Source organism: Emericellopsis cladophorae (assembly GCF_022114955.1).
Source record: "Emericellopsis cladophorae strain MUM 19.33 chromosome Unknown NODE_40_length_209357_cov_118_235785, whole genome shotgun sequence".
Lineage (NCBI taxonomy): Eukaryota > Fungi > Ascomycota > Sordariomycetes > Hypocreales > Bionectriaceae > Emericellopsis > Emericellopsis cladophorae.
Window position 1 is genome coordinate 172873 of NW_026250965.1, and position 27755 is coordinate 200627.

Genomic DNA, 27755 nt, shown 5'->3' on the forward strand with positions numbered 1-27755 from the left:
GCCCTAACTCGAATTGCGATTGGGCCCCACTGCACGCTGCGAGCACCAAAATTTGGGCTGCGCTTGTCCATCTCGTAAAGCCTCCTTACAACGCACGACTAACCACCACAACCACCCTCACAGCCCCCGAGCCAATACCGCCAACATGGGTCGCGTTCGCACCAAGACCGTCAAGAAGTCCGCCAAGGTCATCATTGAGCGTTACTACCCCAAGCTCACCCTCGACTTCGAGACCAACAAGCGCATCTGCGATGAGATTGCCATCATTGCCTCCAAGCGCCTCCGCAACAAGATTGCCGGCTACACCACCCACTTGATGCGCCGTATCCAGCGTGGTCCTGTCCGCGGTATTTCCTTCAAGCTTCAGGAGGAGGAGCGTGAGCGCAAGGATCAGTACGTGCCCGAGATCTCGGCGCTCGACTTCGCCCAGCTCAGCGACGAGGGCCGTCTCGAGGTCGACTTTGAGACCCGCGACCTGCTCAAGCACCTTGGCGTATGTATTTTGGCAGATATTTCTCGAGTCTTTCTTCTAACAGACACAGTTCGACAACATCCCCATCAACGCCCAGGCCGTCTCCCAGCAGCAGCAGCCCGAGCGTGGCCCTCGCCGCTTCAACGACCGCCGCTAAGCGACTCTCGCACGGACGATGGAACAACAAAAATAGGGGTATGGGGCGTCTACGGGGCGAATTCATGCATGTTACGACTTTTTACGGGCTCTGCTTTTCTCACGGCAACATACGGTCCCCCGGGGGGAATCTCGGATTGGCGACAGTGAGTGCATACTAGGAAGATCTCAAAGACAGGTCTTTATACCCCTTCAAGGTGTCGTTGATTCCTGGACCCAGCGTCTAGGATGATACTTGATTGCCAAATCTCTCCCTCGCCGCGCTGCTGTGGTGATGTTGAACTAGGAGTGATGCCGTTCCCATGACTGCATGCTGGTGGTACCAAGCCGTTCGACAGGTGCCGTACGCATTCGGCTGTGCGGTTGGTACTGTTGGTCACGACGTATTCCTCTCCTCGTAAAACTGCTCTTCCGCAGTTCTCGTAGCTCATTTCATCAGATTCGGATTGTCCTCGATCTTACTTCTGTAGCCCTCCACCATCATGTGGTCGCCATCGTCATCCTCAAAGACCCCCGTCGGGGGCGCTGACTCTACAACGTGCTCCTGTAACATTACACCCACCGCGGTCTTCGCGCCGGGCTGAAGACTGCCTACCTCACCGCGCTCAAGAGCAAGCCTGGCACTGTCCCGCATGGTTTGCCTTCCGTCCTCAAGCTTCATCTCGCTCATCTTCCGAGCTGTAGCGTCTTCTTCCGTTTCTGGAGCCGACGTACTTGGCTCCTCGTACAGACAAATTTCAATGTCTGGGATGCCAGCTCGCTCCCAGGCCGCTGTCTCGGATAACTGGACTTTGACGTAGAGCGCTCGTCGCTTGCATTTTTGCGTGCACCACATCTCGACCTCCTTTCTCCTCACAATACCGCCCGCATCAGGCGCAAGTGTCCACTCCCCCCCTCGGCCGGTTTTGCGGTTCTCGCGGGGGCACAAGGCATAGCCACATAGGTCGTTGACGTTCCTCTCTGCTATCAGGTCATCGTAGTCGGACGGCTGGAATAGACGAATATGGTTCCTGAACTCGCGCGCGTCTGCTGGGTTGGGTTGACTTGCGACCGTAGTGTTTGGAGGGAATGTGGAGAGGTAGATCAGCGACGAGAGGATTTGCGCCTCGAGGTCTTTGCGATGCTGTAAGATTGTGGCGTGCTGGACGGCAAGAGCGCGGGCATCTTCTTTGGAAGGGCGCGATGGCTGGCGAATGGATTTGGGGATGATGTAGTCGTCCATTTCCTATCAGTCAAGTGACTCGGGCACGGTATGTTGGCAGGAGACGTGTGCTGTTGATGCACAGGTTTTACGGCTCGTCGCGAACTGCCTCAGGAAGAAGCCTGATGGCCTAGAACGTAAGGAGGGACAAACTTCCAGTCACACCCGACGCAAGGTAATGGCAGATTTGTCACTCGACCGTCAAGAGCTCCACTGTCTAGCGTGTGATCAAACAAGTGCACCAGAGTTCGATACCTATACAGCTAGTGACTATCGTTAGGAAACATCACGGCGACAAATACTCCTTTCCAGTTAATATTGAATACGCCGCCCTGCCACGCCCGAGTCTGGGCTACCCTACGTGCATATGCAAACGGGCATGTAGAGTCGGACCATGATAACGCCGACACGCTGGCGTTAGCAAGGAGCCCAGACTGCTACAGCGACAGGCCTGCTATCACAGTGGCGCTCTTAGATCGATCATGGCCTATTGGCGCATTTGCATAGTCCACGATGGCATTCGTGGGTGAATACCGGTGTCTGTCGGACATGTCTGGTTTCAGCCTGCGATGCTTGCAGCAGCCACACCAGAGTCCGACGTAGTTGTTCGACCAGGAAGAAGGCAGCGAAGTATACAGGCCGTCCGGCTGACGTTAACCAGTGTATCTTGTAGAGCTACTAAGTAGACTAGCTTGCGACGTTCCTCGTGGATACTCCGTAGTACGTAGCGTAGCAGTAGAGGGGCAGTGAGGCTGGGGAATTCGCTGACGTCGTCAAGCCGCGCCAGATCTACATCATCATCACTACATACGTGTAGGCCAAGCTGCTGGAACGCCACGCCTTTGTCAATCGCGAGCTGCATAAGCAGCCTTCGAACTCTCGCACCGGCCTTGGTTGTCTCTGGAATTACTAGAATCATCGAGCGTAACATGGGAGTCTTATTCTGTGCATCCAACCAACTTGACAGAGGCAGGAACAGACAGCTCCCCACAGTCCAAACCTGGCCAGGCTGCCCGCCCATTTGAGCTGACGAGCACTGCCCCACCCGCCAATTGATGCGGAGCTGCCTGCTTGTGCTCCTCCAAGTTCAGTCCCAATCTGAATGCTCGTCGTCAGTTCGACTTGTCCCAGTCCGTCAAAGTCGTCCTCACCACTTCCCATCTCTATTTCGACGTAGCGACTCCAGGGAATAAACACGACGCCTGCCAATCAACCCGGCGTGTGCTTGGCACACTCTCCCCCACAATGGCCGCTCTGTTCCGCGTCAAGGCCCTCTACGACTACACCTCCCCACACGAGGACGACCTCAACTTCGACGCCGGCCAAGTCATCACCGTCACAGAAGAGGAGGACGATGACTGGTACGGCGGTGCATACACAGATTCCGACGGCAACAAGCGCGAAGGCATCTTCCCTCGTAACTTTGTAGAAAAGATCGAGCCGGCCGCCCCGCCTCGTCCCACGAGGACCAGAACCAAGAAGGAGGAGCCTGAGGCGACAGCTGCTGCTCCCGCGCCTGCTCCTGCGCCTGCTCCTGCGCCTGCTCCTGCGCCTGCTCCTGCGCCTGCTCCTGCTGCTGTGACGCAATCTCAGCCAGAGCCCGATGCGACAAGAGAAGAGGATCGGCAACGGCCTCAGCTGGAGCAGTCTGCCGAGGCCGAGCAACAGAGCCCTGCCCAGCCAGCAGCTCCCGAGCCCCCAGCTCCAGTACCGGACCTTGCTGCCGCCACGAAGCCCGTTGAAGAGTCTACAGCTCCTACTCCCAAGAGGACCGAGCCGGTTGCTGTTCCAGCTCCTAAGGCGAAGGCTGCGAGCCCGTCCCCGCCCGTGTCCGATAAACCACCCAGCAATTCCTTCAAGGACCGCATAGCAGCCTTTAACAAATCGACCGCGCCGCCTGTCGCGCCATTCAAGCCTAGCGGACTAAGCACCAGTGCGGGCAGCAGCGGCGGCGGCGCTAGCTTCATAAAAAAGCCCTTCGTTGCTGCTCCTCCTAGCCGCAACGCTTACGTTCCGCCCCCGCAACACGCGCCAGTGTCCAAGGTCTATCGACGGGACGAAGATCCCGAGATTCGAGAAAAAGAAGCCGAGAACAAGGTTCAAGCAGAGAAGGCTGGGCTGGTGCCTCACGGCGAGGCAGAGCAAGAGGGCGAAGACGGCGAGGACCAGCCTAAACCCACCACGCTCAAGGAGCGTATCGCTTTGCTCCAGCAGCAACAGAGGGAGCAGGCACAACGACACGCAGACTCCGCTGCCAAGAAGGAAAAGCCAAAGAAGCCGGCAAAGAAGCCCGAGCCTGTACCAGTTCCCCCGACCGCGGCCGGGGAAGCTGAGGACGAGGATGTCGCAACAGCCGTCTTGTCACCTCCCGCTCGCACATCAACCGAAGAGTCAACCGCTTCGGGAACATCGACCGATGAGGCTCGAGCGTACGAGCCGCCGCCAACTCGCCGCAAGTCCACCACCAGGCCGCCTGTGCCTCAAGCACACGATGGGAATGAAGCTGATGTGTCGGGTGCTGGCGACACCACTGAGGGTCATGATGAGACTACGGAGCGGGAAGACAACGAAGAGCCGGTTGGACAGCCGACGAGACCACAAGTACCGCCTGCCTCCGCTCCAAGCGTACCTCCACGGCAATCGCTAGAGGCACAGCGTGGACAGACTGCTGATGACGAAAAGGAAGCTAATGAAGAGGAAAAGGCAGAGGAGGAGGAAGAAGAAGAAGAAGAAGAAGAAGAAGACGTGGATCCCGAAGTCAAGCGTAGAGAAGAGCTGCGTGCACGTATGGCCAAGATGAGTGGTGGCATGGGATTCGGTGGCATGTTCGGCGGGTCTATGCCTGGTGCTGCCCCGGCTCCGAAAAAGAAAAAGCCAGCGACTACGCCCAAGACCGAATCGACCCCGATCGTCGAAGACGAGGAGGAGCCCATGTCTCCCTCAGCTGCCCCGCCAGTACCTACGATGATGGCCATGCCTGGGATGGGCGGTCCAAGGAAGTCAGAGGACACACCACGGCCAGTCGAGGATGAGCCAGCTGCTGCTGCGCGTGCGCCGCCACCACCACCTTCCATCCCTCCAAGACAGCAACCGGTGGAGCAGACAGAAGAGGAATATGAAGAGGAAGACGACGAGGAGACGCCAGCAGTCACCCCAGTCGTCAGTGGTGAGCTTTACTATCACGCATTGTAAGAATGGTGACTAACCCTCACAGCGACTGGAGCAGTACCAAGGGCAGTTCCCCCTGTACCTGGAGGTCGACCTGCACCACCTCCCGTCCCCGCCGAAGGTGAGCCAGCGATTAAATGATGGAAATGCAATTCTAACATATGTAGCTCGCCCACCACCCCCTCCACCCCCAGCCACCGAGCCTGAATCACCAACCGACGGATCGGCCTCAGACGACGAACTGTCCGGTGCTGCCAAAGAACAGGAGCCTGTCAGTGCGGGTGTCGAAGCTCCTAAGGCACCTCGATTACTACCTCCTATGCCACCCAACACGTCTTGGGCTCCTCAATTACCAGCTCGCTCTCCTCCCACATCCCCTGTGGCGGAAGAAATCCGGCCCATGTCTCCCGTCGTTGCTGGCAACAAGCGTACCAGCAGGCCGCCACCTCCGGTTCCTGGCTCTGCACCTGCGCCACCGCCATCCAGTAGCCGACCACCACCTCCACCGCCTCCTGGCGCAGGTGGCCTCAGTCGGCAGTCGACGGCTGACGTACAGGTACCACCAGTGCCGACGCCAGTCAGGCCGCCTCAAGCTGGCGAAGAGAATGAGAGTGAAGCTACAGAGTATGAAGGGGACTACGACACCGATATTGGCTCCTCGGTGCCTCACAAGGACGCACTCAAGGCACACTCGCGCGAGTCCAGCCAAGAGCTGCAGTCGCCTGTCGATGTGCCTCCCCCGGCACCGCCTCAAGTGCCCTCGGCAGCGGCGCCGCGGGCAGTGCCACCGCCTGTCCCGACGCAACCCCCTCAGTCGCCGCCCAGCATACGTCGCTCTGTGGATGTCCCGCGAGCTGCTCCTCCGCCACCGCCTTCCATGGAGGCTGCATCGCCGGGAGCTATGTCGAACGAGTTCTCATCCTACAACTACTCCGCGCCGACGCCCACTCTACTGAGCAAGACACCGCGGATCGAGGAGGAGACATATTTCACCGACCCACGGCAGGCCCAGCAGCCACCTGCGCAGTCGCCGCCGGCGGGACGAGCACCGCCGCCCCCAGCCCCCAGCGGACGGGGCCGTCAGTCGCTTGATGTCGGAAGGAAAAGCATGTCCGCGCGTCGGTCGACGGACCAGCAACGTCCTGCCGGCGAGTCGGGATTCATCGCGGACGACATTGATCTCGCGGTGCAGAGCGGCTGGTGGAAGCAGGCCGGCCAGGTCCCGCCTGTGCTGCAGGGCAGACGCGACATTTTCTTTGAGTCAGACGAGTCGACCACGACAAACCAGGGGTCCAAGACGATTGTCACGAGGGAAACATGGGTTCTGTTCCAGGACTACTCTCAAACGATCATCACCGCCCGGTATGATCCTTATGATCCCTCGGATGTAGAACTGGATCAACGTCATGAGCCCCCGCCGCGGCCATTGCGTCAAGACGAGATGGAGGACTTTTATGAGCGGTTCGGTCTACCCATTTCCACCGCCGCCAGCTCCAAGAAGGACAGTGTTGTTGGAGATGGTACGCCCGTTGGGCTTGTGCTGGAGTTGCTGCGACCATTCAAGGATGCGCTCCGACCCATTGGCAGCCGTGCATTTGGCGCCCTCGTATACTCTAACATGGCCAATGCCTCGACGCAACAAAACGACGTGATCCGCCCCGGCGATATACTGTCAATTCGCAACGCCAAGTTCCAAGGCAAGCATGGGCCGATGCACGCCAAGTACAGTGTCGAGGTGGGCAAGCCCGACCACGTGGCCATTGTGGCCGAGTGGGACGGGACCAAGAAGAAGGTCCGCGCCTGGGAGCAGGGGCGTGAGAACAAGAAGGTGAAGATGGAGAGTTTCAAGCTCGACGACCTCAGGAGCGGTGAGGTCAAGATCTGGCGAGTAATGCCCCGGAGCTGGGTCGGTTGGAACACGCAGGCCTAGTGGGTTCAGGCGCGCATGGAGGGGAGATTGCCAGACGTTCCAATGGAGGAATGGCTTGATCGATACAAGTATGATAGTAGCAGTGATGTTGTTGGATGCGGTGTTTGTCGATAGGTTCAGCATGGGAGACGTTTATACATATCATGACTCTGAACGGGCCTTGGCTGGTTACACATATGCACAAACGCAGTCGTACATATAGCCCCACGGCCCTAGAAAAACAGTTGGTCTTGAGAAGAGACTTCTCAATTCCATGTAAGTAATCCACGTGCTGTCAAGCTGCTTCTGATTGATGATTGTACTAGCAAAGTCTGTTGCCACCCCGACTCATGCCACACTGGAGCTGAGTAGCTGACGCCTTTCAAGGAAGAGTTTGCTGAACCCTACCATTCACAATCAGCCTGTCTTGGAATTCTGTCCAGGGAGTCTTTCCTACGATGTACGGGGGTGGCAACGGGTCCGTCCCCCTGCCGAATTGGTCATAATAATTGCCTCTGCCAATGTATTGAGAGAACTCAGGAGAACTATTGAGTGGTTTTATCGGGGCTGACCCAAGCGACGCAGCTTTCCCACTTGGCCTGCCAATTCACATGGCTCGACGGTAACTGAAGCATTGACGGTGAGTCTGAGGTACTACAATTCCGACTGCAACATCACGCCCGCCAGCTGGGGCGGATATTGATCTCTCCGAGCTACATCCGCAAGCAAAGACTCGGTTGAACGAGAAACGTTGGAAAAGACTTGCCCTGTCGACGCTGGACCGAGCGCCAAGGAAGAAGCATGCCGTTCTCGCCGATATATCGATCCACAAACAAGCCTTGCGGTTGCGCGTTGCATGAAGAGGCTCCACCCCGAGACCGAGATATAGTGCCATCTGAATCTGATTAGATCTGATGGTCCACTGGGACACGAGAATGGCCGGGAAAGACGGCGGGAAAATTCCGGCAAGGCCTTTTTCTTCTTCAGCGAGAAGAAAATCTCGAGTCACCAACGGGTCCTTTGGTGGAATAGTACTTGTAGCTGCTAGCCTGTCCTGCCGCTCGAGACTGTTCTTCTCCAGCTTCGAGCTTCCGACAAACCTCGATACTCGACATGGCGCCTTTCGACAGGATCAAGTCCACGTTTGGACGGAGCAAGTCTTCCAGCAATGCTGGTGAGGATCCAGTGCAGGTCAGCACTGTCGTGGATCCAAAGGATGAAGAAAACCCCGTCGACCAGGTCGCCCGCAACAATGTGGCAGAGGATGCCCAGCGCGGTGTGCAGGCCGTCGAAGCGACAACCTTGGTTTGGAGCAAAGGCTCCCTTGCTGCTGCTTTCGTCTTGTAAGTTGATGACGAGTCCTCTTGAGAGGCGATGCCCAGAGGTTTCACAATGTCTTACAACAGTAGGATGTGGTGTGTCTACCTTGTCAATGGCTTCCAGTCCAACGTCGGAGGAACTCTGCAGCCCTACGCGGTCTCCGAGTGGAATGCTCACTCGATGATCACCGTTATCAGCGTGGTGACGAACTGCATGATGGCCGCCGTCTACATACCGCTGTCGAAGATCCTAGACGTTTGGGGCCGCGCGGAGGGTTTCGTCCTCATGGCCGCCTTGGCCACCACGGGCATGGGCTTGATGGCCGGCAGCGGGAACCTTGCGACATATTGCGTTGCCAATGTACGTTGACGAAGATCCCCCTCCCCTTTTCTGCCCCCTCCCCTTTTCTAGCCCCCAGAGACAGACATACAGACCACATGACTAACACCATCTGACGCAGGTATTGTGGCAAGTCGGCTGGTCGGGCTTGATCTACTCCATCGACGTGATCACCGCGGACTCGACCAAACTCCACAACCGAGGACTGGCTTACGCATTCACATCATCGCCCTATATGATCACGGCGTTTGCGGGGCCCAAGTCTGCCGAGGCCTTCCTCAACGGACCCGGCTGGCGATGGGGTTTTGGCGCCTTCACCATCATCCTGCCTGCCGTTGCGGCACCAATGTACCTGCTGCTCAAGTGGAACCTGCACAAGGCAAAGAAGAGGGGTGTCCTGGTCGCCACGCATAGAGAGAGCGAAGGTATCCTCCAGACTCTCAAATGGGGGTTCATCGAGTTTGACAGTGAGTTCTGCTCCAGAGCCGGGGGGAAAAAAAGGTTGGGAGAAAGAGTGCCACGCTAACAACCACATAGTCGCCGGCTCGTTCCTGTTCGCGGCCGGGCTGATCATCTTCCTCGTCCCCTTCAACATTGCCGAGTCGGCCCCCCAGGGCTGGCGCACGCCCTACATCATCGCCATGATCGTCGTCGGCTTCGTGCTCCTCGTCCTCTTCGGCCTGTGGGAGCGCTTCGTGGCGCCCGTGCCCTTTTTCAGGTATGACCTGCTCGTCGACCGCACCGTGCTCGGCGTGTGCCTGCTCGACTTTGTCTACATGATCGCCTACTCGTGCTGGGCGGGCTACTTCTCGTCCTTTCTGCAGGTGGTCAACAACCTGCCGCCCAGCGAGGCGGGCTGGATCGACAACACCTTTACCATTGTCTCGGGCGTGCTGCTGTTCCTTGTCGGCTGGAGCATGTCCAAGACGGGCCGCTTCAAGTGGCTGCTTGTCGTCGGCATCCCGCTCTACGTCTTCTCCCAGGGCTTGATGATCCACTTTCGCCAGCCTGGTCAGTCCATTGGATATCTGATCATGTGCGAGGTGCTCATCAGCATCGCGGGCGCCACCTTTATCCTGTGCATGCAGGTTGGCCTGCTCGCTGCCGTGGACCACCAGTACGTGGCCACGGGCTTGGCCGTGTTGAGCGTCACCGGCAGCGTGGGGGGCGCGGTCGGATCCTCCATCTCCGGGGCGATATGGACGAACACGTTCCAGGCCAAGCTTGCCGACTGGCTTCCCGAGGACGCCTTGGATAACTTGGACTACATTGCTGGCGATCTGTCGACGCAGCTCAGCTATCCTGTCGGCAGCGAGGTGCGCAAGGTGATTCAGCGGGCGTATGGGTATGGACAGGCGAGGATGTTGGGCGTCGGTACAGGTGTGATGGCGCTGGCTTTCGTCACGCTGTTTATGATTCGCAACTATGATCTGAGGAAGATGCACCAGACCAAGGGAACGGTCTTTTAGATCCGTCTCTGTGGTGAAGCAGGATGGGGGTCATACGAAGCATTGTGCTACAGATTTAGGAAAGAATCGCTTCAACATAGGCAAAGTGTCTTTGACAAAAGAGCAATCAAACTCTGCCAAACAGAAACTGCCGAATGCCATACTGTAGTCCTGCCACAGCCGCACTCCCGTGATCCTCGCCGTCCAACTCCTTCATTGCCACTCTCCTCACGTTTCTGCAGTCTCGCAGTCTCTGGCCAAGTGCGGTCACGCTATCCCTCATCTTGTCGTCCTCGGCGTTAGACACCCTTGTTTTGTAGTCCTCCTCTGACTCGCCGTCTTCTTGGATGGTGTCTTGCTTCATCGAGCCCCAGGCCATAATTAGCGATACTGGCCTGTTCATGTCATTCCTCGATGTGAATGAAGGCTCGAGGACTTTGGTAAGATGGTCCTTGTTCCACCACACGACCGGACTGGCGGCAATAATCGTCTCAAATGTTTCCGGTCTCGTGAAGAGCGTACTCAGAGAGAAAATGCCGCCGTAAGAATGGCCGTACAGTGCTCTCCGGCCCAACTGAACATGTCTGAACAATGTGCCTTCGACGTGTGTGATGCAATCCTGCTCTATGAAACCTAGGTATTTGTCTGCTTCACCAAACGTGAGGTCTGTCCTTGGGTTTCCATGGCTGTCTAGTGGCATGTCGTACTCTTCGCAGGGCGGCGTGAGATCAGGACCCCTCCTCCAGTCGTACACATACCGAGAAGGAGGGTATCCAATGGCCACAACGACGGTGCGAGCGGCGTTTGTGAATTCCAGCCTTCGGGTGATGTCTACGGCCGTGTAGAAGTACGCGTTGCCGTCCACGACATATCTCCATGGTCAGGGCTTCGGTCTGTAGGAAACGCGGTCTGCAGGAAACGAAAGCTCTAGGGGACCTACAGTGTATTCACAGGGCGCTCGTCGTGCGGCACGCGATCGGCTGACCACTGTTGTGGCCATGCGACTTGGATGAGATAGTCTCCTCTGCTGGTCTTGGCCGTGTACTGCAGCGTGTTGGGGAGCTGTGCATGGGAGGAGAGAGAATCCATATCTGCCTTCATTGTCGTAATGCTGCCAATCGTTGCGCGCAGTGGTTGGGTATGATGATATGATCTGTAGGCCACACGGAGTATGGCGCGGGAAACTTGGATCTGATAACGGCGACCACGAGAATCAGATAATTTTGGGTGGGCCGTAACTCATCACGCTATAAGCGGCGCCAGGCGGCCAGCGCGAACTTTTGGCGACGAGATCCACATTGGCTTCATTCAATTTGCAATATCGACGCCTCGGGAAGCGAACCCTGTCCGAAGCCCTTGCCCGTCGCAAAGGTCGAAAATGGGGCGACTCTCGGTATTGTGGGCGAGATTTCCGTGCGTGAGCCAGCAGCCTCGGTGCCTCACACCGAAATGAGACGGACACGACACCTTCTTGCTGCCGAATTGTGCCAATATCGGGCCAGGCCGTCTGCGTGAACTTGGCTTGCTCGCCTAACATCAAGTGATGCAATCAGTGTTAGCGACCTGGCACCGCGCACGAGGGCACCACAAGCTGCGGCAAGACGTCGTTTTGAGACAACACGGACGTCGGTCTCACATTGTTGCTTGGGAGTTGGGACTCGGAAGGGCGCTGCCCAACGCGTGTGACGATTGCAGCACCATGCCTACGAGAAAGCAGAGACGTCAAAGGACAATTGCTCCGAAAGAACTGCTCAGCAGCGCGAGGCGAATGAGAGACTGCCAGATGGCCGGCTACACCATTTGTATCGGCGTGCATGCAGCGTGCAGGAGGCGTTCCTGGGACACAGCTTCCAGCACTCGTGTGGAAGCCTCGATCACGCAAGACCTATCAAGCAGAGGAGGCATGGCCTTGGCGATTAGGTGTCGATGATGAAGGCATCGTGAAGTCGTTGGGCTGGGTGATCAGGCGTCAACGAGACGGGATTGGGTCGATTTGGCGGCACGCCGAACAGAGGTGAGGGACGCGGGATGACATGATGAGTGGGCATGGCATTCTCTGGTGGTTGGTGGCGGGTCAGCAAGGCGGATCGACGCGTGGGCAAGACAGGACTAAGTGAGCGGGTTGAAAATCAATCATGAGAGTTCTGACGAGAATGCATGTGTGTGCGATGCGAGGTGATGCGACACGACGTGACGAGCTGAAGCTATTCAGGGTTGATGGTCCAAGCAGGAGACAAAGACAAAGATTTGTGCATGATGAATATAAATAATGAACAAGGACTACTTTGCATAATTCATGCATCCGCCGCAGCCCATGCAGGCACGTGTCGGGGAAAGGGCCGGAAGGAGCGAGCCAGCGTGCTGCTGTCAGGCGATTCTTCGCCAGCATCGTCACATTCACGCTGTTTCGATCCTTGGCTCACCACCATCGCTCATCCTCTCGTGAAAAAATTGATTCCGAACCAAAAGCACGGCGGTTTCCTCCGATTATACCTACCATATCTTGACAGAAATCCAGGGTCGTCCCCGCGGACCGTGGACCTTACCTGCTGCCGACCATCGTCATAGCGGCCGGTTCCTACAGCGTTCCTACAGCACAGTGAACCTTGCGTCAGAGCTGCACCACCTCCATCGGCGCGAACAGATGCTACGTCGAGCCAAAAAAAGGGGTGGGGTGGCAGTGGGTGAGGCCTTTCCCTAGGCGTGGCCCTGCCCAAGACACGTATCCTCGTTATTTTTTCCCTTCGCAACCAATGCGCAAGATGAGCGGGCGGCCCATGGGCACCAACGAGACTCCTGAGGCATTGTCGCGCTGCGCACAGCACACAACCAGCCGTGGCGTGGCCTCGCGGGCTGACTAGTAGACAAGGAACTTACCAACAAGCCCCCTTTTCCATCGTCCCCCACGTATTTCTTGACAGTTAGTCAGGCCACTGAGTAACTACAGTACGGCAATCATCCGGTGGCTGTCCATGTCCTCTCTGCCTTCTGCCTTCTGCTCGGCCGGGACGGGGAGCGGCTGGACCCGTTTGGCCGACTGCTTGGGTTTCCAGAATAGGCCAGCCGTTAAGCCCCTATGCGCATTGTCACGCGGCGAACATGAGTCGGAGGCAGAGGACCCCTGCCTTTCTTTGACTGACTCCATCAGCCATGACACGGCCCCTGTGGCTTTGTGAGTGCACCCTGCACATTGGCCAGCTGCCTGCCGGCCTGCCTGCCCAAGTCGACAAGTGACTGGCGATGTAAAACCAGACACACACCCACGGTGCTGTCACCATATGTCTGCCACATGTGCTTCTCTGCCTGATCAATTTTACCTCATCCGTTGCGTTATCACATTGCCCTATCCCGTTACTGCCTAACGCATCCACCCATCTTGATCATACTAATAATCCCCCCCCCCCCCCGGCGCATACCACACACCCACCATGAGCACGAGCAACAGCAACAGCATACACCGACCTCGTATAAGCATAGCGCCGTGCGACTCATACTCGACTACAGAAGCATCAACAGTAGCATCAGCTCATAGCTCAGATTGCTTCTGTGGCTCTCATCCCTCATCCATGTGCTCGGGTCCCAGTCTCAAGCGTGTTCACCATCACGTGGAGGGGCAAGCACGGCCACCGGCAGAGTATGACATGGCGCGGCCACGCACGTATGCCGACGACTATCCCACTCTGTCCTCCGCCTCTGTCGAGACCTACAACTCCGTCTTCTCAGACACAGACTCCCTGGAGAGCACCAACGTCGACGACGAGGGTGAGGTGACAAAGAAGGATGGACTCCCGGCGCCAACAGACGATGATATCCCACCGGTGCTGCCACAATATCAAGCCGATATCATCGACCCTCTGGTCCGACCATCAACGCCAGACGCCTTCAGCCGCCTCTTCCCCTCGCTAGATCGCTTGTCTATACGACACGACGATCTGACGCCGGACGGGAACATGAATCTGCGCATCGACACCATTGTGCCATGCACCGGTCGCCGGCCCATCACCGTGCAGCTCTTCCACCTGCGCATGCATGACCTGGCCCGGCGCGAGTTCTCCCTGCGAAGATATTGCCGGGACTCGGGCCGAGAAGTGTGCAACTCGAAACGAGCATACGCACAAGCGCCGCCCACGTCCCGACCTGGCTTCCAGCGATCCATGTCTTCCGCCCTCCACTCACTGAAGCATCCCTTCCGTCGATCAAGCATCACCTCGAATCACGCTCCCACCGGGCGTCCCTCGACGGGGAGCAGCGCGACGACTTCGTCATGGGACGCTGCGTCGATTCGCTCCATGCGCATGCACGCCGACTCGTGGTTGAGTCACAATCCATCACCGCCTGCGGCATCGTCTCTGGTGCCCACGAATTCGATCAAGCTGGAGTTCAGCAACTATGCCCGTGTGGACGTGGACCGCATGCACGACCGACACGGGACTCGGTACGGGTTTGAGTGGTGGGGGCACAAGTACGCATGGAAGCGAGTCGTCGATGAGAACCTGGACATCACCTCGTTCCACCTCCTCCGCGACGGCAAGGGCCATGGCGTCGCGCACATCACGCCCGAGACGCGGAGCCCGAACCAGGTCGAGGCGGAGGAATGGGCGGGAGGATGGGTGCCCCCCTGTTTCATGTGGATCAGCGACCCCAAGATTGTAGATGCGATGACCGATGTTGCCGAGTAAGTCTTCTTGACGTCCATCACCCTGAACCAATGCTGACGATACGGTAGCGTGATTGTCGCAACTGGACTCGTCGCACTGGTGGACGACTCCATCAAAGCCCGCTGGCACGTCGTCCGGCCAGCCTACAAAATGAACAGAGCCCTGACCTGTGACGCGCATTCGCATCGCGGCATGGCCAAGGGGGTGTTTGGGGGGAGGCGGTCCGAACAGCACGCAAAGACACCTCTACGGACACATCGCTCGGTATCGTTGTACTAGAAGTGCACCGGGATGCTGATTGCCGTCTCGCGTCTACAAAGCATTGTCATCAAGAGAACAGAGTAACAGACAACGCCCGTCAAAGGATGACGGAGCGGACCATGTACAGCATATATGGGAGCATATCGAACATTGTGGGATTTAATATATCTTGGAAGCGAGCAAATGAGCGTTGGTAGACCTAGCAATCAACTGTTCTATCACGTCGTTGCAGCATGCTTCATTCACCTTATCATGCTGAACTACCGGTATTGCTGTATCACCTGCCAGCGATGAGAGTAGACAATGAATCTCTGGTAGCCAAGGAATTATATGTAGTGAAACAGGGATCACCCCTTGACGGGCCGCCCTATCCTGGGGGTTGTTGGTACACCGCACACACCGCGTTTCTTTGTACGTTGGGCTAGTTAAGTAACGCTTTATACGCGGCAGGCATGACGGAACAGCAGATCTGCCTAGTATACGTCACTTCTGAGCTGATATCAGCATCGAGGCTGTGGCAGTGGGCACTCTCACAATGATGGGGCTCCAGACGTTGCACGGCGGCTTCCCACCGATGCTTCTTCTCGAGCATGGCTTTGGCCACGGGCCGCTATATACGTACGAGATATATATACACAACGTATGACGAGTGTGGCTTGACAGGCCGCGCATACATTTTCTATATCGCATCCTGCCTTGACCTTGCTTTGTTTCTCAGCCCCTTGGCTGTCTCCGATGCAAAGGACACCTGTGTCGGCAGTCACTACTTTTGATATGCAATCAGGAAAAAGGGATGCTTGCAACGCTCGTAGGATCAGTGCTCCCCGTTGTTAGAAGTTCTGTTCTTGTTGTTCTTGTTTCACTCACTAACCTCCCCTTTTTAAGAAACGATACAGACTTGGGGGAACGACGTTGGTACCAACCCATGGGCCGGGAAATGAGCGAAATAGCACAGAGTCATGTGAGCATTATTTTGTATACGACAAACCGGACTTTCAACCATCTCCAGTGGCGGACTGCATAGGCCGCCATATATATGGCCTCGCATTATCTTCGCCCCGGGCGCAAGTGTCAGCGTAAGCGGGTCGTTGCGCCATCCTCACTCATTGTAATTTAGACTCTCCTGCTCCTTCTCATCGGCACATCGTGTTCTTTGCCCTTGTGCACGGCTCCGGGCCCGTGTACCCCCTGTGCAGGCCTCGCCTCGCCCATCTTTTACGGACAGCTTGTCTCGGTCGCGGAAGCGCCTAGGCTGTCCAGATGTCAGCTCTCTCTTCTCACGAGTGCCACCCGAAACATCGGATTTCAAATGACAGAATGAAGAGGCAGACGTACAGGTGCAGATAGTGTTGGGGTCGTCACCGCCCACACACTTGCCCAAGCAGTACGATCCCTCGTACGCGAGCTCGTCGGCCTGGCCGCACTCAAAGAGGGCGAGCTCGGGCTTGACGTTCTTGCCGGCGAGGGCAGCGACGAGGTCGGCCTTGGTGTAGCCTGTGCATTTATCATTAGCATCATTCTAGCGATCCGAGGACACAATCCAAGGAGACAGGAAAACCCACCCTGCTCAGCCATCAAGGCAGCACCACACTGAATCTGGCCCGGCGCACAGGTACCGGCCGCTGCAACAACGCCCATGAGGGCAGCGAACATGACTTTGACGGACAGCATGGTGAATGTTTGGTGATGTGAGTGTAGTGGTGTTTGTAGGTGTGACGTTTGATTGTTGGTGTGATGCAATCTTCGAAGCCTAACTCGAGGAAGGGGCCCGTCCCGTTATTTATACACAAAGGCCGGGACAGCGACTCAAATGCGAATTGTCTACCAGATGCGGTAACCATGTTGTTTTCTATTGCTGTGCCCTCAATTTGGGAGCAGCGCAACTCGGACGCGTACGCCGTTGCACCGCAAGTGGGAACGCCGACCTTTGCGGGCAGCATACGCCCAAATCCAGAGATGGTCCATGAAGGGTCGAGGCCGGCGATCGTGGGTTTCTCCCATAGTGTATGTTGGACCTCTCAACCCGTGTCTTGCGTTCCACCCCATCGCTGCGTAGGCGCACCAGGTACCAGATCCTTCCAAGAACCCTGCGTCAATTCACCATTGGCTCGTCAGGGTACTACACCTTGGGGTACAGCATCCGTACCCCGCGTGGATTCAGTTGTAGTCGTGCTCCATGCATTATGGAGGATGACCGCGCCGAGCCACTGATCACTCCCAGTCCTGCCTTTGTCGGCCGAACCAGCCCCCAAAGTCCAGCTTCATCAACAGCCGGCTGATGCCTCCGACTCGGCTGGGCCTATAGGACCTCTCCTCCTCATCCAATTCATCCCCGTCGAGGTCTTCGCCTTCCCATCGCGCCATGAAAGCCGCATCGCTCTCCAAGTCCCGCAGCGCGCCTATCACATTGCCGATCCCGTTCTTCACTCTCTTTTCCACGCCACCAAGGAGAGCGGTGACCTCTGCTTCTTCTGCCGGCAAGTCTGCAAAGGCATCGACCACCCCAGCGTCGGTCTCTAGATCGATTGATGTGAATATCGAGTGCAGGCGGCGGGTATGGGTGACCAAGTGGTCAATGTGCACGAGCAGGCTGTGTAATGGGACTGTGAACGATGGCTGCGTCAGGAGGAGGCGGAAGGCTAGGGTGGACAGGTAGCGCGCATGCGCGGTAGAGATCGTCTGCGGATCATGTGTAGGCTTCGGTCCGGACGCATCGGGACGTGGCCGGGGCGAACTACAGTCGAGCCAGAGGTCTTCGTCTTCATCTGGGCTGACGTCTCGGGGCTGCCCCTCTCCCCCTTCTTGAGTCGCCCCGGTGGGCGGTCTCGAGGGCTGACTTGCTTGCTGTCCCTGCAGTAGCCAGGACAGAAACCCTTCCCACAAGACGGCCACCACTTCCGTCTGAAAGTACGCTTCAGTCTCCCCGAGGAAGAACAGGGCAGCGCTAGCCGTGACCCAGACGCTGCGCATCGTCGTCATGCGCGTGGACCATCTCTCGCGGAGTTCAACAGCATACTGGCTAGCTCCTTTGGGGGCGGGATGGTGTCTCCGCAGGGACGAGATTTTCCACAGGTCGGTGAGTCTGATGTGAGCTCGGCGCATGGACAGCAAATAGGCGTTGGCGCAGGAATAGAGACGCAGATCTGCGGATGTGAGAACCATATCCAACGGCGAAGGTAGTCGGATTGACAGATCCACGGGGGCAGAGAAAAGTAAGTCCCGAAAGGGCGACTGTTCCATCACCTGCAGAGCCTCAACATCGAGCCCCATGCCTGGTGATACGCCCGTTTCACGAGATGCTGGCGCAGTTGTCTTGCCAATGTGGAGGCGTAGCAAATCCCGTGCCAGTTCCTGTTCCTCATCTTCTTCGGCGTGAGCGCCTTGCATGGAGGTTAGCACCGCCCAGGTCCGTGCCAGCACCGCTGCTACCTCTCCATCTTTGACGGTGATGTTCTTGAGCGTGTCGCCTTTCTCGTACGCCAGGTTGTCTGCTCTCTGCCATCGATTCAGTGTCCGCTGGTCAGCTTCCTGTATCAGGGCCATGGCGAACTCGCCGCGCCCCAGCAGGAAGAACTGCCGCAGGAGCTGGAGCATCTCGGCCACCTTGCTCAATGGAAGTATGTTCTGCAATGTCGTCTCGGAGAGGTCTATGCGCATGGCAGTAATCGTCCTCGAGAACGCCGCCCTATCGAGTGGATGCGCTAGACTCGATAGCTGACGAAGCTGCGCGGACAGCTGGCCCAGCCCTCGGAGCCCAGAGTCAATCATTTTTTTAACCTTTGGGTGGTTCAGGCACTTTCCAATGAATAGCATCGATGCCACGGTCTTGGTCGTCACAAACTCTGGAAGCATCGTCTTCTCCGCAATGAAGTCCCCGTCGTCCGCCATCCGCACAAAGAAGTCGTGGCCTCCAGGGTTGGGCAACTTCCCATACAACAACCACGCAGAGACCTGCTTCAGCCATGCCTTTTCCGCAACTGCCACAAGGCTCATGGCGGTCTCTTCAATGTCCCTGTAGCCGCTCTGCACCTCTGTCCGGAGATGATCGATGACTTGCGCGGCCTGCCGCCCCTCTCTGTTGGCCATAAACTGCATGAGCTCCAAGAGCCAGTCCATCCGCCTCGTCCACTGTGAGAACTCGCCCACCACAGCCGTGAGAGGTACGATATTGTGCGCGCCGACGTAGCTCGGGTCGTCGTTGAGGATCTTGGCCTCCACCTCAATGACCTTCCTCCGAAAGGCCCGTAGATGGACATCCTCCACGGCGGCGCTGACGGCTCGCACAATGATGGAGCCTTGCGTGTCTCGGCTGATGTCCCGCGTAGCATTGATAATTTTGACGTGCGTCTGGCTGAGATGTGCTGCGGCGCTCAGCAGCTGCCGCTCAGATGGGGTGACGACCCCCGGTGGGAATGTCGCGTCGGGCTGGAGGAGCGGGGAAGGGTGCCCTGAGAGGGACAGGAGGATTTCGTGCAGCATTCTATTTCCCCACGGCGAGACGTTCGGGCACTGATGGCGTCGGCAATGTCGTGGAAAATGAGGATGATGGCACCTAGAAGCTCGAAGCGGCACATGGGGGCGGGCGGGCGGTCGAGGGGTCGAATATGCGGTACCGATCGGCGACGAACCAAGCTGTCGGTGTCGAGAAGCCAGCGCATAGCAGGCAATCACTCAAGATGATGCTGTGAGGGGCGCATGGTCTGTGATCGAACGATGTCGGCGTTGTTGGGCGTTGCACAAGTGTGAAAGCGCGGTCGACGCGATTGTCGTTGCACAACCCCCCACCCTACCCTAAGGTATCCGTACGTACGGGGAGACATGACCGCCGAGCCACAAGGCACCAACCAACCACGAGATCGAACTACCAATATCGTCGTGGCTTCATCGTCTTTTTTCAGAAAGGCCAACAGAGCATATCCAACTCATTCCTGCTATATAGGCCATACCTCTCTCATTGTCCAACGCTCGTTGCCGTCCTCCTCTAGCGGACCATGTCCCCCTCTCTCAAGCTCAAACACTTCGCCCTTATCAGGTTTATTTGTACTGCCCCATGGCCGATTTCTGCGACGACTGATTGCGATTCAACAAGGGCCTTCCACTGGCCATGCTCGCATTGTCTCCGTACACGCTCTGGGGCGTGGACCGGCCGCTCTGCTTCCCATCCGGCGTAGCGCCCTCCTCACCCCCAACGATGACCTGGCCACCACCTTTGACATTGCCCACCACCATACCCTTGGCAACGCTTTTCAGGATGGCGCGACGCGAGACGCCCGTGACGTCAATGTAGACAAGTCCCACGTTCTTGACGCCGCCGCCAATGTGACCAGCCACCTCGCCAGCCTCGGGACCCCATCGATGGCCCACGACTTGCGTGGCAGAGGACGATGCGCCCGTCAGAAGGTTGCGTCCCGCCTGCTCCACGCCGTCCACCACGGTGTTGAACGCCATGAGCGACTTGTTGAGCACGCCGGGCTTGTAGGTATCGATCGGATTGCCGTCCTTGTCGTACCCTCGTGCCGACCCGTCCTTCCTCTTGGCGACGCTCGCGCCAAAGTTCTGGGCATACTTGGAGATGGTGCCCACCGTCGCAGTCGAGAGACCAGCCGCCTTTGTGGATAAGGTGTTGATGCGCCGTATGTGCTCGTGGGTGGTCGGCTGGAAAGTCACCGGCTTGACGGGCTGTGTGCTCTTTGTGAAGTTGTCTGCCTGCGTCGACATGGTACGGGTGACAAAGTCCGACGTCGTGACAAGCAGCTGCGACGCCTTGGACGCACCGCTCACGATGGTGGACTTTTTGTACGCCGGGTGCATGTCTTTGCCCACGTACTCTTGCGGCGCGGGGCCAATGGCAATGTTCTGGCTCCCGTCTTGCGGGAGGGCGACCATGACAGGGTCTTTTGACCCGGGCTGCACAGCGCCATCCTCGACGACTTGGAAGCCTTCACCGAGCTCACCAATGACGCTGCCGTCTTCCTGGTCGACGAGGACGATGCGACCGCCCTGCTGCTGGGCTTGGGCGCTGCTGCTGCCCGCCGCGTAGGCTTGACCTGGCTCATAGTCCGCTGGGTTGTACGGTGGGAGCTCCTCCCCAGCGGCTTCCCTGGCCTTGGCACGTGCAGCGTCGCTCTCCTTCTTTTTGCTCGACACGGGCGCCTGCGCGCGCTCGAGGAAGGCCGTGCATTGCGCAAGGATAGTCTCAAAAGTATCAACGTCTTCTTGCACGCCAGGCCTGCTTTTAACGGCCGGAAATTCTAGCCTGGTGAAGGCACCGCTTTCGGGACCCAGGTCCCAGCGGGGGATGAGGTAGCTCGTGGGCGGCTGGTGGTAGATCTGGGTTGTGGCAGGCATAGGCAGGTCGAGCTCCGGCGGTAGGTGCAGGTGAAGATAGAAGTCCTCCTCCGTGTTTACAGTGTTTGGGTCGGCGAAGCCAGAAGAGGTAGGGACCATCAGCAGGGAAAGGGTCTGGGGACCTGAGGGCGTGAGGGGTTCCTCGCGGCCAGAGCCGAGCTGGTAGGCGCTGACGCCCTCAATGGCGTAGAGAAGCTTGGGATCCTGCATGCTGTTAGACAAGACAGATGAAAAGGTTTGTGAAACGCACGCTGTGCCCGGATGACATGACGGCGGTTGAGCGAGCTTCTTCGTGTAAGTGTCAGTAGCACGGACGGGCCGTGGTGGTGGGGGACTGGAGGGGTAGAGGTGACGTGAATCCGCGACGACCCTGAAACAGACAAAAGACTTGAAGACCCGCAAGATAGATGATGGGCTTCTCGGAGGCAGGAGCACAAAGTCATGCAAAGGGAACACGCAAGACGAGAGATGTGCAGATCAGTCTGGGATCCGAGCGATCAAATAAGTTTATTTCTTCGGAACACAGGTGGGCGGCAACGGGTCGCTCTGGGCTAGCTGGCGCTGGGCCAGGGTGTGGCGAGGTGCCGCCTGGTTGGTTCGTCAACCATGACACGGCGCTTAAGACGCGGTCTGCGCAGCAATGACAGTGAAGCCCCTATCAGAGCCTGCTAATGATAGCGAGAGGGACGAGGACATTTCATGCAGCCACTTTGTCAACATGGTCAAATTCTAGGCTTCTGCAAGCTGTGGCTGGTGCGCTGCTGAGCCACAGATAGTGAAACTCAATCTGTACGTAGTCGTCATCTTGGAGGCTGTGCAGACTTCCGGCCCTGCTTCCGCCGCCCCACAACAGCTTTATCGATTGCACCGTTGAAGATCACGTGGCGTTCGGGATGACATGCTCTAGGGTAGCCTGAATGCACAAAGAGCTAAGTTAACGTTAACTTACCAGCGGCATCGGCATTCGTCTTGAGTTAACATCACACTGATCATTGATCGGCAACAATTGGCAAACGGCTATTTACGGTCATTAAGTCCGGCCAGCTCCAATTAATCAACTCCCCCTCTCCTCATCTGCAGTCCAACTTCCATCGGGCCATGCGTGTCTCGCGCCAGGAACTCGTCGCATGTCCTCGTCATCGACTGCACCTCCGCACCGCCTACTCCACACCAGCTGTGGGCTATTGCTTACCGTGCATTCAGTCGCGCCACAAACTTCAGACGATGGCTCGAATTTGAGAATTGCCATGCTTCGACACGCGCATTGGCCATAGACCAGAAGGCTCCTGGGATCATGCTCATGCACGACATGCTGTCCTGTCCCCCCGCCCTGCCATTTCGAGTCTCCCAGCTGCCTTTGCTCCGGATGGGATGGGACATCCGTCCAGTTGCAGACGCTGCCTCATGCGAAGCAAGTTCCATTATTAATGAAACGGCCTCCGCGCCGCGCGCGGGGTGCTGGCAGCTGCTGCAGCTGTCACCCGCGCGCCCTTGGTTTGGAATCCAGGTGCCACGGACGATCGAGGTATGGCTGTGACGCGCCAATGACTTGCGGTCTCACGCGCGGTACCTGTCCCCGGGACGGGTGGATCGGGTTGCGAGTAGGTTCTAGCAGTAATAATCGTAGCTCCGATCAGGTACCTCCCGATGTTCCCAAAGGTACTCGTACATACTTACATCACAGGGACCGGCAGCTGGATTTATACAGATAGGCATCCTCGGCTACATCGGCCCTGATCTCTTCCCTCCTCAAACGCCCTTTGAGTTTGACACTAGACTCACCTCTGACCCGTCATATAAAACACGAGCAGATTGCCGAATTGTCATTTATAACATCTTCACTGCCATTGCGCCTCACTTACAAGCTGGTACTGCACGATGCCTGCGGTCAGGAATCCCAACGGCCAGGCCGACATCATCGACATCCGTGGCGATGCAGTCGAATTTGACCTCAAGGCTGATGTCGAGACCATGATTGCCGGCGATCCGGGGGCGCGAAAGTTGCCCACCATGCTGCTGTATAATGAGAGAGGCCTGCAGTTGTTTGAGGAGGTACTGCCGGTCCATTGATCTTCCTGGCATGCTCCCTGCGCTAACACAGGCAGATCACCTACCTGGACGAGTACTACCTCACCAACAAGGAGATCAAGGTGCTGGAGACGTACGCACAGGACATGGCAGCGCAGATCCCCAGCGGCGCCATGGTTGTCGAGCTCGGCAGTGGGTACGCATGTCTTGCACACAGTGCCTTCTTCACATACATGGCATGATGCTGACGAGCCAAGAAACCTCCGCAAGGTCAACCTCCTGCTCCAAGCTTTTGAGAAGGCCGGCAAGAAGATTGACTACTACGCGCTCGATCTGAGCTTGGACGAGCTGGAGCGAACGATTGCCCAGTTACCAGACTTTCGCCACGTCACCTGCCACGGTCTGTGGGGGACGTATGACGACGGCCAGGTTTGGCTGGAAGGCAAGCGTGATAGGGTGAAGTGCATCCTCCATCTGGGATCCAGCATTGGTACGTCGTGCTCCCACAAGTGAAAGCGAGTAAGTGAGCTAACCGGTGCGTCCAGGCAACTTTGATCGCAAGGGTGCGGCCGAGTTCCTGGCTGGCTTTGGCAGGGTGATGAGCGGGGCGGACATGATCTACATCGGTGTCGACACATGCATGGAGCCTGACAAGGTCTAGTAAGTTGCTGGTCAAGACGTTCCCATGAGCGCTGTCAAATGTGCTGACACTGACACTCACAAGTCATGCATACAATGGTAAGTGGCTGAGGGCTTGGTGATGTATAGCACTTGTCTAACGCTCAGAAGACTCCCAGGGCATCACCCACCAGTATGTTGCCATTGTGTTTCGCGAGTTAAGGGCGCTAGACTGATCACCCAGATTCATCCTCAATGGCCTCACACACGCAAACACCCTGTTTCCCACGCCCGTCTTCGATCCGGCAGACTGGCATGTGATTGGCGAGTACGTCTACGACCAGGACGGTGGCCGCCACCAGGCCTTCTTGGCACCGGTCCGAGACGTCACTGTCCTCGGCCAGAAAATCAAGGCCTTTGAGAGGGTTAAGATTGAGGAGAGCTACAAGTATTCCGTCCCCGGCACACGGAATCTGTGGCAGAACAGCGGGCTCAAGCAGCTCAATGCCTGGAGGGAGGATGATTACGGTAAGATTCCTCGAAAACGCAACCCCCTCACGATGGCGTGATCAGCGTCTGATGCGAAGAAACAGGTATCTACCACCTCACCAAGCAGTCCAAATTCGCCTTTCCCCTCCACCCCACGCTCTATGCGTCGCAACCTCTCCCGACACTCGGCGACTGGGCGTCGCTCTGGGCGACCTGGGACGTTGTCACACGTCAGATGCTCCCGCAGCCGTCCCTGTCCGAGAAACCAATCAAGCTGAGGAACGCTTGTATCTTCTATCTCGGGCACATCCCCACCTTCCTGGATATCCAACTGGCCAAGACGACGGGCGAGAAGAACACGGAGCCCCAATCCTTTGTTGACATTTTCGAAAGGGGCATCGACCCCGACGTCGACAATCCGGAAAAGTGCCATGACCACTCAGAGGTGCCGACCGAGTGGCCGGCTTTGGACCAGATCCTCGAGTACCAGTCCAAGGTCAGGGACAGGGTGCAGAAGCTGTACGAAGGAGAAATGCCGAGAAGCGTAGGCAGAGCCGTCTGGCTCGGGTTTGAGCATGAAGTCATGCACCTGGAGACACTCCTCTACATGATGCTCCAGAGCTCCAAGACACTGCCACCTCCAGGTGTCGACAGACCTGATTTTGCGAAGCTGGCAGACATTGCTAGAGAGAACAGGGTCGCTGACGAATGGCACGATATCCCTGCGCAGACAGTCCATGTTGGCCTGGACGATCCAGAGGACGGAACAGATCAGTCGAAGCACTTTGGATGGTATTTTTGCGTGCATATGAACCCAGATGATATCGACTGACGGATCACGTAGGGACAATGAGAAGCCAGCTAGAGACATCAGCGTCCACGCTTTCCAGGCCAAGGGTCGCGCCATCACCAACGAAGAGGTAAGCTTCCATCATGTGTCCACTGGGGCGACTGACTCACACGAAAAGTACGCAACCTACCTCGTCGAGACCAACACGCAGGGCATCCCAGCCTCCTGGATCAAGAACCCTAACTACACCAACGGCTACGCCGCGCACAGCAGCCCCCTGCAGTCTTTCATCAACGCCCATGCCGTGCTCACAGTCTTCGGGCCTGTCCCCCTACAGCACGCCCTGGAATGGCCCGTCATGGCAGCCTACGACGAGCTCGCCCCTTGCGCGGCGTACATGGGCGGCCGCATCCCGACGTTCGAGGAGGCCAAGTCGCTGTACGCGCACGTGGAGCGCAACAGATCCCTCCTGTCGTCCACACTGACGGCACGCGTGCCCGCGGTGAACGGTCACCTGTCCAACGACGGTGTGGAGGAGACGCCCCCAACGCCGCCGCTGTTCGTCGACCTCGGCGGCGCCAACGTGGGGTTCCAGAACTGGCATCCCACGGGGGTGACCCATACCGCAGCGCTGCAGGGGCAGGGCGGCATGGGCGGCGTGTGGGAGTGGACGAGCTCGGCGCTCGCGCCGCACCCGGGCTTTGAGAGCATGGCGCTGTATCCGGGGTACACGGCGGATTTTTTCGACGGCAAGCATAATGTCGTCCTGGGCGGATCGTGGGCGACGCATCCGCGCATCGCGGGCCGTAGGAGCTTTGTGAACTGGTATCAGAGGAAGTATCCGTATGCCTGGGTGGGTGCGAGGGTCGTGAGGGACATGCCGCCAGCCAGCGAGGGAGCGTGAAGCGGAGTGGGAGACGGTAGAGGATGGACGAGACGAGATGGCTAACGCAGGTTTTCGTTCCGCATACGATCTTTTTCTTTTTTGCTCGCGCCCAGGATCATCGTCTTCTCCTAACGAACACGCACGGATCGACTGAACAGCAATCAAACCTACGCTCATTTGGTGCGACGATGGAACACGCAACTCTGTACCAGACACTCGTTAACAGACTGCTGTTCTGGCCCTTGGCCAACAACCTGTCCCAGCTCGCGTGCATGACATGTCGTGCCGTTGCAAACGCAGAACCCGCCTCTTCTTTCTCTCTATTCGTGATAGCGTAAACGATTTTGTCTAATCATGCCTCATATTCCCAACGCCCAGACGCCTTTCCCATGCATTACTCAGTGTCGATTGCTTATCTTGACCATAGCCCCGTCACTCTCACCCATGCGTACCCAGAATCTCTACCCATCGAAGCTGCCATAGGTCTGGTAAATGGTCGTGCTCACGTGGTTCGGCAGGTGAAGCCCCCTCTCGGTGATCAATTGATGCACATAGTCGTGCGGCTGTGCGGTGGTCAGCGTGTGCTCAAAATCATTAACCACTAAGAAAAGGGGGGGCAAACTCACCACCCACTCCACAGGGTCGTCCGTCGTCGGCCTCTCGGCATCCTCCGTGCCAAAGTCCAGCAGTTTCTGGTCAAAGCCAATCTCGTTCCACCACGGCATAAACGCCACAAACTTGTGCTCCTCGCCACAGACGAAGACGGGGATGCTCGACTCGTGCGCAACCTGCGCAACCTGCGCCGCACCCACGCGGCTAATGACACCGCCGCCCTTTGTGATGACCTCCCCGCCGAGGAAGACAGCCGAGACACCTGGCTTGGCGGCCTTGACAGCCGTGAGGACGCTTGCACCGTCAATGGGAGCCGTCGGGATGCCGAGCTTGCGCAGGCGCGAGACGACACGCTCCGACTCCTTGGGGTTGTAGTGGTCCCGGACGTAGATGACCTTGAAGCGGCCGGGGATAGCCTGCTGCGCGCGCTCAATGAGACCGAGGACGGCGCGTGAGGAGCCGTGTGTCATGACAGTCTGTCCGGGCTTGATGACGCGGAAGCCGTGCTCGGCGACACCGGTGCGGGCGTGTATGGCACGCTGGGCAAAGACCTGGCCATTGTCGACGAGATGCCTGCGTACGTTTTCAAAGTTACCGCCCTCGTCGCGCAGCATCTGGCGGACGAACCAGAGGAAGAGGTGTGTGCCGGCGACGAGGGGCACGGGGTTGCGGACCGAGTTGGTGAGGCGGTCGGCGCTGGCCTGGAGAACGTCCATGGTCTCGTGGGCGGTGACGGAGTTTGTGTTCTCGAGGAGGGAGATGAGGGCCTTGATGGCGACGACGGGCTTGGTGAGGTCTCGGTTCTGGGCGAGGAGGTCGTGGTACGTCTGGACAATGTCAAAGGGGGCGCCATCGGCGGCGCGGACGGGGAGGTCGACGGGGGCCACGGGGGCCCCGGAGGATGTGGGCGTGTCGGTGGTCATGGCGTCTGCTGTGGTATGGATGCCGAGGCGAGTGCAGAATGGATTTGGTGCTGGTGATGCTGGTGATGCAGGTCGTGGTGAGTCAATCGAGAGTTTTGGTGGGGCCACCACTCGGACTGGCTGCCTCGT

At 57.7% G+C, this 27755-nt stretch overlaps 11 protein-coding genes across 11 annotated transcripts; 5 read left to right on the forward strand and 6 right to left on the reverse strand.

Annotated features, from left to right (window-relative positions):
• Positions 1-145: 145 nt before the first annotated feature.
• J7T54_001988 (40S ribosomal protein-like protein) lies at positions 146-629 on the forward strand (the record flags this gene model as incomplete). The annotated part of the gene is made up of 2 exons (XM_051508148.1): positions 146-493; positions 543-629. 2 exons carry the CDS (start codon positions 146-148, stop codon positions 627-629), a joined length of 435 nt encoding a protein of 144 aa, XP_051360756.1.
• A 426-nt stretch (positions 630-1055) lies between these two features.
• J7T54_001989 (putative RNA polymerase II subunit B1 CTD phosphatase-like protein) lies at positions 1056-1850 on the reverse strand (the record flags this gene model as incomplete). Its single annotated transcript, XM_051508149.1, has 1 exon — positions 1056-1850. One exon carries the CDS (start codon positions 1848-1850, stop codon positions 1056-1058), a length of 795 nt encoding a protein of 264 aa, XP_051360757.1.
• A 1224-nt stretch (positions 1851-3074) lies between these two features.
• On the forward strand, positions 3075-6927 carry J7T54_001990 (Myosin tail region-interacting protein-like protein; the record flags this gene model as incomplete). Its single annotated transcript, XM_051508150.1, has 3 exons — positions 3075-4988; positions 5044-5118; positions 5554-6927. 3 exons carry the CDS (start codon positions 3075-3077, stop codon positions 6925-6927), a joined length of 3363 nt encoding a protein of 1120 aa, XP_051360758.1.
• Positions 6928-8019: 1092 nt separating this feature from the next.
• Positions 8020-10034, forward strand: J7T54_001991 (siderophore iron transporter mirb; the record flags this gene model as incomplete). The annotated part of the gene is made up of 4 exons (XM_051508151.1): positions 8020-8249; positions 8316-8586; positions 8687-9032; positions 9103-10034. 4 exons carry the CDS (start codon positions 8020-8022, stop codon positions 10032-10034), a joined length of 1779 nt encoding a protein of 592 aa, XP_051360759.1.
• Positions 10035-10140: 106 nt separating this feature from the next.
• Positions 10141-11114, reverse strand: J7T54_001992 (uncharacterized protein; the record flags this gene model as incomplete). Its single annotated transcript, XM_051508152.1, has 2 exons — positions 10141-10885; positions 10954-11114. The coding sequence occupies 2 exons, from the start codon at positions 11112-11114 to the stop codon at positions 10141-10143; spliced, it is 906 nt and encodes a 301-aa protein (XP_051360760.1).
• Positions 11115-13579: 2465 nt separating this feature from the next.
• On the forward strand, positions 13580-14950 carry J7T54_001993 (uncharacterized protein; the record flags this gene model as incomplete). The annotated part of the gene is made up of 2 exons (XM_051508153.1): positions 13580-14688; positions 14740-14950. 2 exons carry the CDS (start codon positions 13580-13582, stop codon positions 14948-14950), a joined length of 1320 nt encoding a protein of 439 aa, XP_051360761.1.
• A 1197-nt stretch (positions 14951-16147) lies between these two features.
• Positions 16148-16603, reverse strand: J7T54_001994 (uncharacterized protein; the record flags this gene model as incomplete). Its single annotated transcript, XM_051508154.1, has 3 exons — positions 16148-16179; positions 16268-16426; positions 16495-16603. 3 exons carry the CDS (start codon positions 16601-16603, stop codon positions 16148-16150), a joined length of 300 nt encoding a protein of 99 aa, XP_051360762.1.
• A 540-nt stretch (positions 16604-17143) lies between these two features.
• J7T54_001995 (uncharacterized protein) lies at positions 17144-19411 on the reverse strand (the record flags this gene model as incomplete). The annotated part of the gene is made up of 1 exon (XM_051508155.1): positions 17144-19411. One exon carries the CDS (start codon positions 19409-19411, stop codon positions 17144-17146), a length of 2268 nt encoding a protein of 755 aa, XP_051360763.1.
• Positions 19412-19966: 555 nt separating this feature from the next.
• Positions 19967-21490, reverse strand: J7T54_001996 (Spartin-like protein; the record flags this gene model as incomplete). Its single annotated transcript, XM_051508156.1, has 1 exon — positions 19967-21490. One exon carries the CDS (start codon positions 21488-21490, stop codon positions 19967-19969), a length of 1524 nt encoding a protein of 507 aa, XP_051360764.1.
• A 1668-nt stretch (positions 21491-23158) lies between these two features.
• Positions 23159-26109, forward strand: J7T54_001997 (DUF323 domain protein; the record flags this gene model as incomplete). The annotated part of the gene is made up of 10 exons (XM_051508157.1): positions 23159-23332; positions 23386-23504; positions 23566-23798; positions 23854-23968; positions 24033-24046; positions 24095-24119; positions 24171-24454; positions 24520-25207; positions 25260-25335; positions 25384-26109. The coding sequence occupies 10 exons, from the start codon at positions 23159-23161 to the stop codon at positions 26107-26109; spliced, it is 2454 nt and encodes an 817-aa protein (XP_051360765.1).
• Positions 26110-26552: 443 nt separating this feature from the next.
• J7T54_001998 (Translation initiation factor-like protein) lies at positions 26553-27626 on the reverse strand (the record flags this gene model as incomplete). The annotated part of the gene is made up of 2 exons (XM_051508159.1): positions 26553-26654; positions 26718-27626. 2 exons carry the CDS (start codon positions 27624-27626, stop codon positions 26553-26555), a joined length of 1011 nt encoding a protein of 336 aa, XP_051360766.1.
• Between the last annotated feature and the right edge of the window lie 129 nt (positions 27627-27755).